The sequence below is a fragment of the Ammodytes marinus genome (assembly GCF_949987685.1).
Source record: "Ammodytes marinus genome assembly, chromosome: 17".
Classification (NCBI taxonomy): domain Eukaryota; kingdom Metazoa; phylum Chordata; class Actinopteri; order Uranoscopiformes; family Ammodytidae; genus Ammodytes; species Ammodytes marinus.
Genome location: NC_137221.1, coordinates 10,563,948 through 10,578,563, shown reverse-complemented (window position 1 = coordinate 10,578,563; position 14,616 = coordinate 10,563,948). Strand labels below are relative to the sequence as shown.

At 40.8% G+C, this 14,616-nt stretch overlaps 1 protein-coding gene across 1 annotated transcript; it reads left to right on the top strand.

The window, feature by feature from the left end:
- Positions 1 to 2,133: 2,133 nt before the first annotated feature.
- On the top strand, positions 2,134 to 8,498 carry LOC307264426 (IgGFc-binding protein-like; the record flags this gene model as incomplete). Its single annotated transcript, XM_080045837.1, has 9 exons — positions 2,134 to 2,361; positions 2,946 to 3,522; positions 3,698 to 4,296; positions 4,889 to 5,456; positions 5,551 to 5,810; positions 6,310 to 6,589; positions 6,972 to 7,415; positions 7,704 to 7,777; positions 8,112 to 8,498. The coding sequence occupies 9 exons, from the start codon at positions 2,134 to 2,136 to the stop codon at positions 8,496 to 8,498; spliced, it is 3,417 nt and encodes a 1,138-aa protein (XP_079901963.1).
- Between the last annotated feature and the right edge of the window lie 6,118 nt (positions 8,499 to 14,616).

Here is a 14,616-nt window from a genome sequence, read left to right as displayed (position 1 = left end):
CTACAACAAAACTATATCTCCTATTTTTTGCCATCAGCCTTCAATTTCGCTGGAAAGAGTCACTGGCAAAGTTTATCAGCTGTAGCTAGCTAGCTAATTAAGCTAAGGATTGCTCCATGAGTCATTTAAAAATGTTGTCTCTAACTGTCTTCTGAAAGCTTATGAATGACAGATGTTATAATCTTGTAAAATCCTTTAATATGCATTCGATATAGGCTTATCGCTATGAAAGTACAGGTAGCATGTGTTTTTTGTAGTAGCCTACTGTGCAAATGTGACAATAAGCACATCAATATTTAAATAAGTGTTTAACCAAATACTTATCAAAGCAAGTATGAGCCAATTGGTAACCTAGCCTATCGTTCACCAGAATCACCAACTCCACCTTTAAGTGAATAAACCATTGAAAAACCCATTTGATCACTTGTTAAATACAACAGAGCGGAAAAAAGTGTGTTTTTTTGCTAATTCCAGCTAACATACATGGTTTTCACAGGGCAGTAATATATGAGAAACAGCAAGTACAACACACATACTGTATCTTTGTTGCATGACTTCAGAGCAATTGCTACAAATATGTTGCACATGTTCAAACAAAGACATTGTATTGTGCTCAATGCAGATCAAATAATGCCATGAGATTAACTCTTTATCTCTTTACCCAGCAAACACGTAACAGTGGAACAATAAAGAAGAAACCACCACATAACAATACCCCCAAGGCAGCAGCAAAAGAACTCCAGTCAAACCCTGAATGCAGTCACGATAGCATTGAGGCAGCTCTTACAAATTATTCGTTTGAACAACTCACGCACCCACTCATTATTCTTATAGGTGATACAATTGTATCACAGTTGTTAAATGTGTTACGTTAATGCTTTAGAAGCCAAATTGATGGGCACAAAGCCAACTTTGACTGGCAGACCGGTCACACTGGGACTAAGAGTCATGATAGTGATCTCTATTATAATTACTGCCGTTTCAAATCCTGTTATAAAGTTATATGTTTGCCTTTATATCATCCTGAGTTTGTCCCTATCCATTTTGAACCTCAGGTAACTCCTGGTGACCTAGTAAAATATTGCATACACCTACATTTAAAATCAACTTAAACCTCTTTTCCAGTAACGCATCGAAGACTAAAACATGTGACGCTGTGTTTGCTCACTTATGGAAAAAGCCACCTAGAAGCTGATTGGTCTGCTAGTGAAGGTCAGAAGGTATTTAAGCATCCTTCGATCCTGCAGCTGAACCCCCGAACGTCTGTCCAGTAGCTCAGGTGAGAAAGATTTAGATATCTAAAATATTGAACAAACTTATAACATACTTATTAATTCTGTTTTCATGATGTTGCATAATGTATGAGGGAAAGGGGACATTTGCTTTATGAAGGCTTTATTTATTGATGCATGAATGTATTTATTATGGATACATTTATAATAAAAGGCTTCAAAGATTTAAAAAACAAAAGATTGAAAAGTGTGTTTTAATGTTTATGTCCATGTTGACATCTCTCATTGATTTGCTCTATTAGGTCTTCTTCTCTGGCAAACATGGGGTTGTTTGTTGTAATCTTTTCAGCTCTTCTGCTGAGTGGTAAGTTATCAAGAATCCCTTTTTTTAATACTGATTTTTTTTAATCTCATAATTGAGTGATTCTTCAGTGTTTCTGTAAGATATTAAATTGCATCAACAGTTTGGCCTTTATTCAAAGCTCTCTACAAATTGCAAAGTAAATCAATGCAAATTGTTAAAAAGCTAAAAACTTTTTTAAAAGCATTAAAAGGAAACATAAAACAATAAATACATGATCCAAACAGCTCAACAATATACTTTTTTGTTTGCTTGTTTCAAATAATAATGTCACAGAAATGTATATAGCATATAAATGGTCAGTTGTAGACATGCATGCTCATATGACTTTTTGGAGGAACAACATATTATTGGCAACAGATGTGTGCTAAACATATTTTACTCAATAGAAACATAAAGGTGGGGAAAAAGACTACCGATGCAAAGCAATAATTAAGATAAGAAATATTTAAAGGTGTGTGTTAATACATTTATTTTTATTTAGGATTTTGCAGAGGAGGACCAGCCACCTTACGACCACAGTCAGGCAGCTGCTGGGTCATGGGCAATCTCCACAACACCTTTGATGGTCATGATTACACCTTCATGGGCAACTGCACCTACACCATGGCCAAAAACTGCCATGTTGGTGCGAACCTCCCGGCCTTTGAGGTGGAGACCAAGAACGTGAACATGGGAAACCTTCAGCTCCCAACAGTGGGGAGGGTCACTGTCAATGTTTACGGGATCAACATCGATATAGTTCGCTCTGAGTTTGGTATGGTCCGGGTGAGTCAGGCAATAGTCCCTCATGAGTCTTGTGTGTGAATGCTGAATATTTCGATCTCTATTATCTCTCAATATGTATTTGAAGGGAGAAATAAGAGATTTTTTACACACTCAGTAAGGGCACTCTAGCCTTTGCCACCTTTGCCAGCCTTTTAATTTTTCTTGTAGTGTAGAGAAAGCTTTGAACCTGACATTTTCCTGTTGTGAAATAAACTTTACAAAAAGTACAATTTAACAGCTGCGTAAGATAAATGTGAATGATCCCAATGATTTAAAGAAAGGTATGAAATGTAATGTTTTTGATTGTGTGGTCAAAGTTTGGTAATGGTGATCAGGGATATGTAGGATAATTTTTTTTAGGGGCATATTTTCTAAGATCTTGGCAACAAGCCTGTTTGCACCAACAGCTAATCACTTGTTCCTTGAGTGGACTAACTTCCCACAACATTTCATTAGAATCTACAAAGTCTTTGAGCTATTCTACCATCTAGATAATCCAAAAAAAGCAAACAGTATGAAAACATCTTTGGCAGAGGTAATGATTCACATGTGATATGTAAGTGAAAGTTGATCATTATTTTCAGGTGAATTATCAAAAATGGAATCTCCCAGTCAACTTGATCAACGGGCAGGTGAAGCTTTATCAGAAAGGCCTGTTTGTCGTCATGGAGACAGGTTTTGGTCTCACTGTGCAGTACGACTGGAATGAATTCGTTTTAATCTCAGTGCCAGACAGCTTTGCCGGCAGTGTGTGCGGCCTCTGTGGAAACTTCAACAGCAAGAACGAGGATGACCTCGTGACCCCCAGTGGGTCAGTGGCCGGCAGCGTGGCAGAGCTGGGAAAGAGCTGGAGGGTTCCTGTTGCCGCGGAAGATGCCTTCTGCCAAGATGAATGTGTCGGCGAGTGTGAAAACTGTACCCGCAGTGTAGTCCAAAAATTAGAAAATCAAATCTTCTGTGGCGCCCTCATCCAGAATTTTGTTGAAATGTCCGGTTGTCAACCTGACATTGACTCCACGGTCTTCCAGAGCAACTGCATGCTTAACCTCTGCAGGGGCAAATATGTGAACACGTATCTTTGCAGCACTCTTCAAAGCATTGCTGTCATTTGCCAGAGGACTGGTGCCAAAGTTCCCAACTGGAGGACTTTTACTAAATGCCGTGAGTAACCAAAGTTTAAAAAGCATAAATAAATGCATGTTAATTTTACTTGCACCACAGTATTTTTACAGTGTGTTATTCTTACTTTTACTCAAGTAAAGGATCTGAATACTTCTTCCACCAATGAAAACATTTGTATTTATACTGTGGATATATTTTGTCTTTATCAACACAGCTACACCAAAGGGCCAGCCCAACAGCCACTATGAGTTCTGTGGGAGTGGGTGTCCTGCAACATGCACAAACCCAAACCCTCCAGCAAAATGCAACGCCACTTGTGTGGAGACGTGGGTCTGTGATGAGGGCTTCGTGCTCAGCGGCACCAAGTGTGTACCAAAGGCTCAGTGCGGCTGCGTGTACGAGGGTCACTATGTGGAAGCCGGAGCTTCCTTCTGGGGCAATGACAGCTGCACAGAACGTGTCACCTGCAACGCTGGTGGAAGTTTGTCTTCAAAGCAGACCAGCTGTTCCACTGGGAAGCAGTGCCAAGTGGTGGAAGGGATCCGTGGTTGCTATCCTGTCAACTATGCCACGTGTATGGTCTCTGGCGATCCACATTTAGTGACCTTTGATGGGGAACGCTACAACTTCCAGGGCACCTGTGCATATCAGCTGGCTGGCGTCTCCTCCAACCAGACCAGCCTGGAACATTTTAGTGTTTTGTTGCAGAACAATGGTAGAGATAAGAGGATTGGGTCAGTTGTGAAGCTGATAGAGGTCAAAGTGTACGGATACACCATTGCCATCAGCAAAGATCAACCTGGAGCTGTTGTGGTAACATATTTTGATAATTGATCTCTCTGACTGATTATTTTGTCCATTGAACACCAGAAAACAATTAAATAAGTATTTCCTGATTAGAAAAATATAAATTTAAACTTGGAAAACCAGTTTAACACTCAAAAACTTGTCACTAGGAATGTGTGGGTGCAGTTGAAACATATAATTGACAGTGCTGACAATACAAGTAAATAAGCAATCAACCTGACAACTGTCATCACATTTTTTTTCATCTATATTTTATTTTCACTCATTGGCGCACTGAACTCCAAGATATCACATTGCAGAAATATACAAAACATATATATAAAACAAATCTCTTGAAATAATGAAAACACATCAAACATTGGAAGAACAGGTTGTGTTCATGTAGGAATACGTTGCTCAGGGGGAGCCCTTAGCTCAGTTGGTAGGGCGGGCCCAGCAGCAGACCCGGGTTCGATTCCCACCCGCCAATTATTCACCCCATTGAATAATTGGCTAATCATTGCCGCTATACATACATGTACTAAATCTATATGTTCATCATTAAAGTTGCCTACACATTAATTTATTAACTTTTGTGTTTCACTTTTATCTCTTTAAGGTCAACAGTGAGCTCTCCAACCTCCCTTTGACGCTTGACAACAATAAACTTAATCTGTACACCAGCGGCTGGTTTGCTGTAATCGAGACCGACTTTGGTGTAAAGGTCTACTACGACTGGAACAGCGTAGCGTTTGTTACCGTTCCCATTGCTTTCAAGGGCTCGATGCAAGGCCTTTGTGGCAATTACAACCTCAACCCCAAAGACGACATGCAGATGAGAGATGGGAAACAAGCCGCCAGTCCTGAAGAGCTCGGTCAAAGCTGGAAAGTCACCCCGATCCCGGGCTGCGTGGACGGCTGCAGCGGCCCTTGTCCTGGCTGTAACGCCACCCAGAGAACTACGTACAACAGCAGCAGTTACTGTGGCCTCATCAGCGACCCTGCAGGCCCGTTCCGCGACTGCCACTCTGTTGTAGACCCAGCAGGGTTCCTCAACGACTGTCTGTATGATGTTTGTCTTTACCAGGGCAAAGGGATCATGCAATGCAAGACTTTGACTGCCTACACAGCGGCCTGCCAGCTCAAAGGTGCCATGGTACACTCCTGGAGGTCAGCTCAGTTCTGTGGTAAGGACATCTACTGTTTTTTCAAGTAAAAACCCAAATTACAATTTTGAGCATATTATTGGACCTTTAATTCCAATCCCTGCCTTGTTCCTAGCTGCCCAGTATCCATCACACAGCCATTATGAGCTGTGTACCACTGGCTGCCCCAGATCATGTCAGACAGACCCTGCATTATCAACCTGTGAAGCTCAGTGCATGGAAGGCTATGTCTGTGATGAGGGTTACCTCCAGAGTGGAGATGAATGTGTGCCTGCCGACCAGTGCGGCTGCATGTTTGAAGGCAAATACTTCAGGCAGGGACAGGTCTTCTACCCAGATGCCCTTTGCCAGAAGGAATGCACCTGTAATGGCACAGTAAGGATGTTACACATACTTAACTCACTTGATAGGATAGGATGCAGCATGATGCTGCATCCTAGTGGTCTAAAATGTCACTTCACTCGAATAATATGTTTCTAAACCTAGCCATACAAGTAGTTTCACTTTCATGTGCTGAGGGTTTGAATTATCATCTACTGCGTATTAGCCCAAATTATCCACGGAATTGTCAACAATTTCAATATCCATTTAAATTTTCCAAAACAATTGACAATGGTCAGTGTTGTAACTACTTTTGAAGTTTGTCTCAGAACGTGTGCACATATGAACATTGGAACAGGTTTTGCTTGCTGTCCATAAAGGCAATAAAAAAGAAAGAAATTATGTCAAACTTTCCCTTCAATTTGAAAATTATTTTGTGTGTGTGATTTGGATAAGTGTGGATAACAAAATAAGTACAGACAATGCATCATATCTAGTTTGTGTTTCACAATAGGTGCAGTGTAAGAGCTTTTCTTGTGGTCCACATGAGAAGTGTGAGATGAAGAGTAACGTGCGATCATGTCAGCCTTTCGGAAAAGCTCACTGCTCCATCTCTGGAGATCCGCATTACAGCACCTTTGACAACAACACCTATGACTTCCAAGGCACCTGCACCTACATTGCAGCTGAAGGCTGTCACCTGAGTGGCACACAGCTCACAGACTTCTCTGTGGCGGTGGAGAATGAAAAGTGGTATGGTTTGTCTGCCAATCCCAAGGTCTCAGCAGCCAAACTTGTAGCAGTAGAAGTTTACAAAACCATCGTGATCCTTCGTAGGAACGAAGCTGAAATGGTTTGGGTACGTCACTAATACTGTCATTGTTTAAAGTGGTTACAACAACTTTTTCATACTAACAATATGAAAACAATTGTACAATGTGAAATATGTCGCTTGTAGTGTTGAACCTACAGCGAATCATCACCTAAATCTGCAACTAGGCTTTATAGAACATTAAGCTCATTGTGTAGCTGTCTGGTCAATACATTTACTGTTTCACCAGTAGAAAAGGACACACATTTTCATAAAATGTATCTTTATCACAGCAAATAAAGGCCAAATCATAAGAACCGTTGGATAATGAAAGAAAATGTATTATTCTCCACAGATAAATGGGTCCCTGTATAACCTTCCAATAAGCCTCCTTGATGGTGCAGTGCAGGTTTATCAGGAGGGACAAAATGATGTCATTAGGACAGACTTTGGCCTGAGGGTCACATATGATCTGGTCTACCACGTCACTGTTACTGTACCTGGAAACTACAGTGGCAGAACCTGTGGTCTGTGTGGGAATTTTAACCAAAACAAAACAGATGACTACCAGCTGCCAGAGGGGAATTTGGCCAAGAACGTGCAGACCTTCGGAGCAGCATGGAAAGTATCCGTGCCTGGAGTGGTCTGTGACGACGGCTGCAGCGGTGACCTCTGCCCCAAATGTGACGAATCTGAAAAGGCTGCTTTGGAGGCAAAATGCGCAATCATCACCAATCCAAAGGGCCCCTTTTCTGCTTGTCACAATGTAATCGATCCTGGCTCCTACTTCAGAAACTGTGTCTATGATGTTTGCATGGCTAAAGATGATCAAAGCATGCTGTGTCAAAGTATAGCTGCATACATGTTGGACTGCCAAGACTTTGGTGCAAATATTCTGACCTGGAGAAATTCTTCTTTCTGCCGTGAGTTTATTGTAGCCTGAACTGAAAAATCCATATCCTTATCTGTCCACATTTAAATTATATTAACGTATTTCTTGTTTACAGCTTTTAAATGTACTGATGGCAGCCACTATGAAACCTGTGTGCTGCCTTGTACCTCCTCTCCATGTCCTGGTCTCCTTGACACCATCTCATGCACAAATACTTGTGTTGAGGGCTGTACCTGTGATAAAGGATACCACTACAATGGAACTGGCTGTGTGTCCTTTGACCAGTGCAGCTGTTATTACAAAGGCCAGACTTACAAGGTGAGAAGTTACTATGTCCTTAATACATATTAGGTCGATCTGAGTAAATAAGTAGATAAAAGTTAATTTAAAGGAAACCCTGTTACCTGACCAAGGTTGTGTTGATGCTTTCCAACGATGTGAATATGATGCTGGCTTTAGCATTTTGCTCAAAGTACAACTTATATTAATAGAGGTGCTGCTAGCATGAGTGTAAATGGACTGGGTGCATTTCACCTCAGATTCGAAGTTATACTCTATACATTCCCAACAACATTACACTCTTAAACTATCAAAATATCAAAGCATGGTTTGACTCCTCATAAGCTAACCATGCGTTTTATGTCGTTTTCAGGTTGGAGAGTCCCTTATAACTGATAACTGTCACAGGATTCACACCTGCCAGACCTCTGGAGTAGTTGTATCCAAGAACATGACATGTGACCCCAGCGAGAGCTGCCTGGTCAACAACGGTGTGATGGGCTGCTATGTTCAGCAGTGCTTTTTGGGTGGCAATGGGACCCTCACTGCGTTTAATGGTGAAGGTGATACCATAACAGTTCCAGGGGCCTATGAGATTATCCAAAACTGCAACAAATCTCAAACATCAAACTGGTTCAGGGTGGTGGTGAAGTTGGAGATGTGCACTCCTGGCATCAACACAATTACAGCTGTGTATTTGTTTTTCAGTGAAGTGATGATCACACTCAACAAAAACCATAACATCTGGGTATGTGTCTGAACACAGATACGACATCAAGCTTTTCTCATTTAAAAAAAGGTGTTTATTACTATGACGTGCTCAATCTGTGTTCACAGATAAATGGAAGGGCGATGACTCAAGCCACTTTCTCGCAGAACAATATTCAATTGTTGGTGTTGGACAATACAGTGACAATTAACAGCGCTTCCGGCCTTCAACTGTCTTTTAGTTCAACTAATGAACTAGCCATGAGTGTCAGTGATGAAGTAGCTGACATGGTCTGTGGGGCATGTGGGAAGCTCAGGCCTATTGACACAACACTAAGAGATCTGAGAGAAAGAATGCTGGTCGCTTTGCATCGGCCGAGTCCTACTTTTGCATCATTGAACATTGGGCAATGGACGGCTCCTGATTTTCCCCAATGGTGAGTCACATTAATAACTTCCAGAAAATGACTATGACAGGTACAACAATGGAGAAAACAACAATTAGACAATTCCACAACTTCTTGTGTTTATTAATAAATGATCATACATTTTTTGTTTCATTAGTAGGAATGTCAAGTTCACAGTATGACAAATCCTTTTTCTGTTTCTCTTTCAGTGGGTTGTAAATTGAAGTCCTGACAGCTTTTAAACAACTGCATTGATCAGCATCCTTCAATACTAATCAGATAAACACTATCATTGATTCATAAATAATTTTTGTTGTATAGAGCAGTAACATACTATAGTGTGTCCACATGCCCAAGGTGCATCTATAAAGTATAATAAAATATTGATACTTTTCTTCGGAATGAATATCAACTATCAACCACTTCTAATAATATTAAAAATATGGATATACTGTAGCTGTGTACATTAAGCTGCATGCTCAATAAAACGTTGTTTGAATTTCTGTGTGACAATTCTGTGTTCTCAAGGTTTGAAATATGCTTGAAATTTGAACACATTACTGGAAAATGCTGGATTTTCTCCATATTGACCAGTGTTCATATTGGAAAAAAAACTAATATTTCCTTGATAACTTTATTAGGTTATTATACATTTTATGAATAGTACCTTTCAATTTTACAGACAGGCAAATGTGTGAAATCATGAGCATGTTCTTCGGTGTTCTTGAAAAAGTTGAAAATGTACAACGTATCTTGATAGTGCTGGTAAAGGGCTAGAATTTTACTCTTACAAAGCTGTATGAAACGTGAAAAGGGTATATGGGGGAATGTGATCAGAAATGTACCTTTTTCTTTGATTGACATCAGCTGGCAGAGGGGAACAAGAGACAAAGTAAACAAACGTACTCTTTCCTGCACCACAAAAAGTATAGTTCATGTTAACATCAGTGAAAGGTGACTCAATAATTTGCTAGTGTGCCTACTTTTGCCTACCTTCTTCAATAAAGCAACTTTATGGAATACAATAATATGATTATTGCAACAAAAACAAAAAAAGGGGGGGGGGGCGTGTAACTTAGCAAATGTATAGTATATGTGGGCTAATTGGGCTGGATGTAAAAGGGTGTATGTAGTGATAACCATATTAGTCATGGAAAGATTTTTTTTATTTATTTTTTATTTATTAGGTTTTACAACACATAAGCAACAGAATGCGACAAAATACAACATATAAGTCAATGAAGAAAACAGAAAAGAACTGTGATTGTTTTGTGAAGCCAACACAGAGTCAGAACATCTAGAAATAAATTAATAGGCACAATTTAATCCCTTGTTAAACATTACATTTATTTCACAATTACTGTTAAAAACTATTTCAGGAAAGGATAGTAATTAATGCTAATAATTCATATCAAATAAAGCTTTGAATGTTGATTTATTAGGGAATTTTCTGTAGATGATGATACTGTTGATCTCTGGGTGAAGATGTTCTTTTTCTCACTCACTGCAAAAAGACCAACATGTAATAAATATGTTGCAGTTGTCTTCCACATGGATTCTTTAAAGTATGGTTCCACCAGAATTCCTATTGTGACCATTTTAATAATTTTGTTTCCCACATACAGAATATTGCGTAAAATTGTTCACTGCATCATGACAACGGGAAAATATTGAAAATGTCGGTGAAATGTAATATTTCAAAATGCAAACCATATTTAAACCCTGTGGTGGTAAAAAAAAGGCAACCAAATTAAAGCGTCTTGGACCATCTTGTACTTACCAAGTAGAGAAGTCCTCTGCGCAGAATGATCTCATGTAGTCCTGTGGCTTTTCCAGCGAGAGGCTGGTGCCTTTGAAGGGGAGGAGTTTGCCACATGCCCCGCACATGTTTCCTGCCATGCTTTCACTCACAGTTACAATGACCTCATGAGTGATACTGTAATACAGCTGGAAGTGTGACCTCTTCTCAATAACTATGGTTTTCTCAGTGAAACTCACAGAGATATCATCTCTGGGCAGGTGTGGGAGATGCACCTTTCTACCATTCACCTGTAAATGACACCAGATTCCAATTTTACTGTTTAGTTTTGTTGAGACACCAAGGACACCTAGTATAGTTCATATAATGTACAGTTAAATGGCTGACAATTGGGGCAAGATGATCATTCTCATTACATCTCTCTTGCAGAAATAGATCATTATAATTTTTTCATATTTGTTAATATCTATTATGATCACATTAAAAGTAAAATCATTATTTTTGGAGTTTAAAGGCTTATATTTTCAGAAACACACACACGCACGCACACACACACACACACACACACACACACACTCACACACACACACACACACACACACACACACACACACACACACACACACACACACACACACACACACACACAAAGAAACATACTCCTTTATAGTAAGATGTTGAACAATGCCTTTAAGAAATACCCACCCAGGTCTCATGTTTGCCAGTAACAGTGACAATCAGTTCACCAAAGTAGGCGTAAATGGCGACAACTTTCCTCGCACCGGTCAGAGTGCATTCATTGAACCTGGCCACAACCCTGAACCATTCAACCGATGTGTCGTCACAGTGTTGGATGATCTCATAAGACCCCATGAAAGAGATGGTGCTGGTGATGCCACCGAAGAGAGTAATGGAGCCTCCGATCTCAATTCGACACTCTCTAGGATAGCAGTCAAGGACACCGTCTTTCACCTGGCAGATTTCTGTAGCACCGCATGCATAGTCCTCACAATAGACTCCCTCAGATCTTGTACAGATGCAGCGCTGATGGCAGTGATCAGTTACTACAGACTCGCCAATCTGAAGAAGAGAGAAGAGCAATTGACAGTGTATCAGCTCTGAGCATCTAAATCTCTAAGCATATTATTAAACAGTACACCGACAGTGTGATATATTGCAGATATATATAGACACATTAAGACCTCTAATACTGCACTTCAGTGTTCACATGATGGAGTGCTTGTATGTGCATATTGAAAAGTAACTGGTGGGATACCTGCTAGGTACAAACAGTATTTATGGTAGATTTACAGCATACCAAGTTTTAGGCAGATCCTGCTGCAGTGGTTGAAGCCATTGATTTCCAATACAACATATGTAACTTAGAAAATATTAAAGAGGACAAAATGTTCACTATGATGGATTTCCTACATATCAATTGTTAAGTATGTATCAGAAATGAGTGCAGACCAAAAGCTGCCTAGGAAGCAGGTATTCAGTCTAAAAACATACATTGTGCTTTTATCCGCAGCATTCCAGTATAGGCGTGTTGTCGGACTGAGAGCTGAGGGGTTACATCACCTTATAGGTACGTCCATTGTGATAACAGCTGCAATCCTCCAGGGCAACACACCCTGTCCCATTGAACTTGAAGCCTTTATTACAGGTGCAGCCCTCAGCACAAGTGGTGGGGCAGGTGATGGTTTCGGTAAGACCAGGGCACGGAGAGGCACAGGTTTCAGCGCAGATCTCGTAGTGACTGTTTTCAGAACACTTGACAGCTACAAAAGGAAGTATGACGACGATGAAGTGTTGCAACATTAGAGTGAGACTAAATTCCTGGACCATAAATTATACAAATAGACTATCTGTATTAAAAATTGTCTTAATTACAGCCTAATATTTGAGTTTGTATTTGCCTGGTAAAGTTTCCTCGTGAACAATCCTTGACCTCTATAAAAGGCATTAAATAAATGTCCTTCCTCATACTGATACAAGGTATCAAAATTTCAACAGGATCCCTTCAATGGTTTTGGGACCCTAAGAAAATTAGGTTACAGAAGTACATCTAAATAAATAAAGATCATAATTGGGCAATTTAGTTAAGCTCAGGAAAGAACCCTTATTCAAAACACAGTCAAGATTGCAAAGCAATCAACAGTACTCACGGCAGAAATCAGGCTTCCTCCAGTGATCGATCTTTACCCCAATGGTCTGACAATCAGTCATGTATGCTGCGATGCTGTGGCAGAGAACCACACGGTCTCCTTTAGCCATGCAGACGTCATAGACACAATCTCTATAGTAAGACTCAGGACTTAGTCGACTGTGGCAGGCAGCAAAAGGCCCATTAGGCTTTGTGATGATCTCACAATCTTTCTCAAAGATTTTCTTTTGTTTTTTGTCACATTTCGGGCACTGGTCGCCTTTGCAGCCGTTTTCACAGACCACTCCTGACACGCCCACTTTCCAGGCTGCTGCAAAGGTCTGGTTGTCCTTGGTCATTTTTCCGTCAGGTAGCTCAAACTCGTCTGTCTTGGTGTCCGTGAAACTGCCACACTGCCCACATGTTTTGCCCTTGTAGTTTGCAGGAACAGTGACTGTGACTCTGTAGACCATATCATAAGTCACCTTCAGGCTGTAGTCAATTACGATAGCATAGTAACGGCCTTCAGGGATGACTTGCAATTTTCCATCCTTGAGGCTAATTGGTAACTGTGTCAATTTGCCATTCACCTGCGTACAACAAAGAAGAAGATCAGCTGTGCTTCAACATTTTAGTAAATTACTAAAACCTTTGTCAAAAAAGTTAATTTTATTGTTTAATTAGAAAGTAAATGTATCTTCAGTCTCTAAACAACATTACTAACCATGGCCACATTCAGAAGATTCCTTCGGAGGATCAGGGTATAGCCATACACCTCTACAGCAACAAGCTTTGCTACGGCCAAATTTGGGTTGTCTGTCCGTGTCCACTTCTCATTTTCCACCACGACCGAAAATTCTGTAAGATTTGAGCCTTCCAGATGGCAGGATTTAGCGGCGGTGTAGGTGCAGGTGCCTTGGAAGTCATAGGTTCTGTTGTCAAAGGTTTTGTAATGCGGATCACCCGAGATTGTGCAGGTTCTATTTCCCACTGGTTGACATGATCGGACATTCTTGACCAGAGCACACTTCTCAGATGGCCCACAAGAGTGTTTCTCACAAGTCACCTAATTAACAATTAATAATAGTTAGAACCACTAACAGGTAAAGTAAAACTTGGTATGTATGGGATATGTTACTGTATGTTAAGCTTACCGTGCCATTGCAGGTGCAGTTTTGACTACAGTCTGAGGACAGAAAACTCTGCCCCTTCCTATAATATTTGTCGTTGTACATGCAACCACACTGGTCATGGGGCACACACTTGTTTCCGCTGACTAAGAAGCCGTCTTTGCACACCCATGCTTCCTGGCATGGCCTCTTGCAGCCAGTGGGAGGTAACCCGGTGTCACAGGTTGCATGGCAAACATTGCCACAGTGCTCATAGTGACTGTTATCAGGATGCATCATCCTAGATATGGGACAGAATTGGTCTGTCCTCCACTGGGACACATTGATGCCTTTATTTTGACATTCTACAGTGTAAGTGCGCATATGGCTACACCAGGAGCCTCTCTTGCCGTTGTAAAGGCACATACTATACACACAATCCTTAAAAATGGCGTCAGGATTCTTGGTGGCGTGGCACTCACGGAAGGGCCCTGTGGCCTTTCGTATTAAACCACAGTACCTATCGCTCTCATACTTCTGTATCTGGGCACCGTCACAGCTGGGACAGTCTTTCTCGTTCTCGCAGCCATCAGCACAGTCTGGGACCTCGGACACCCCCCAACTTTTTCCTAGTTCAGCTGGAGATGCCGCCTGCATGCCATTCTTCAACTTTAAGTCATCTTTGGGGTTGTGATTGTAATTGCCACACAGACCACACATGGCATCGGCATATCTATCAGGGACTTTGA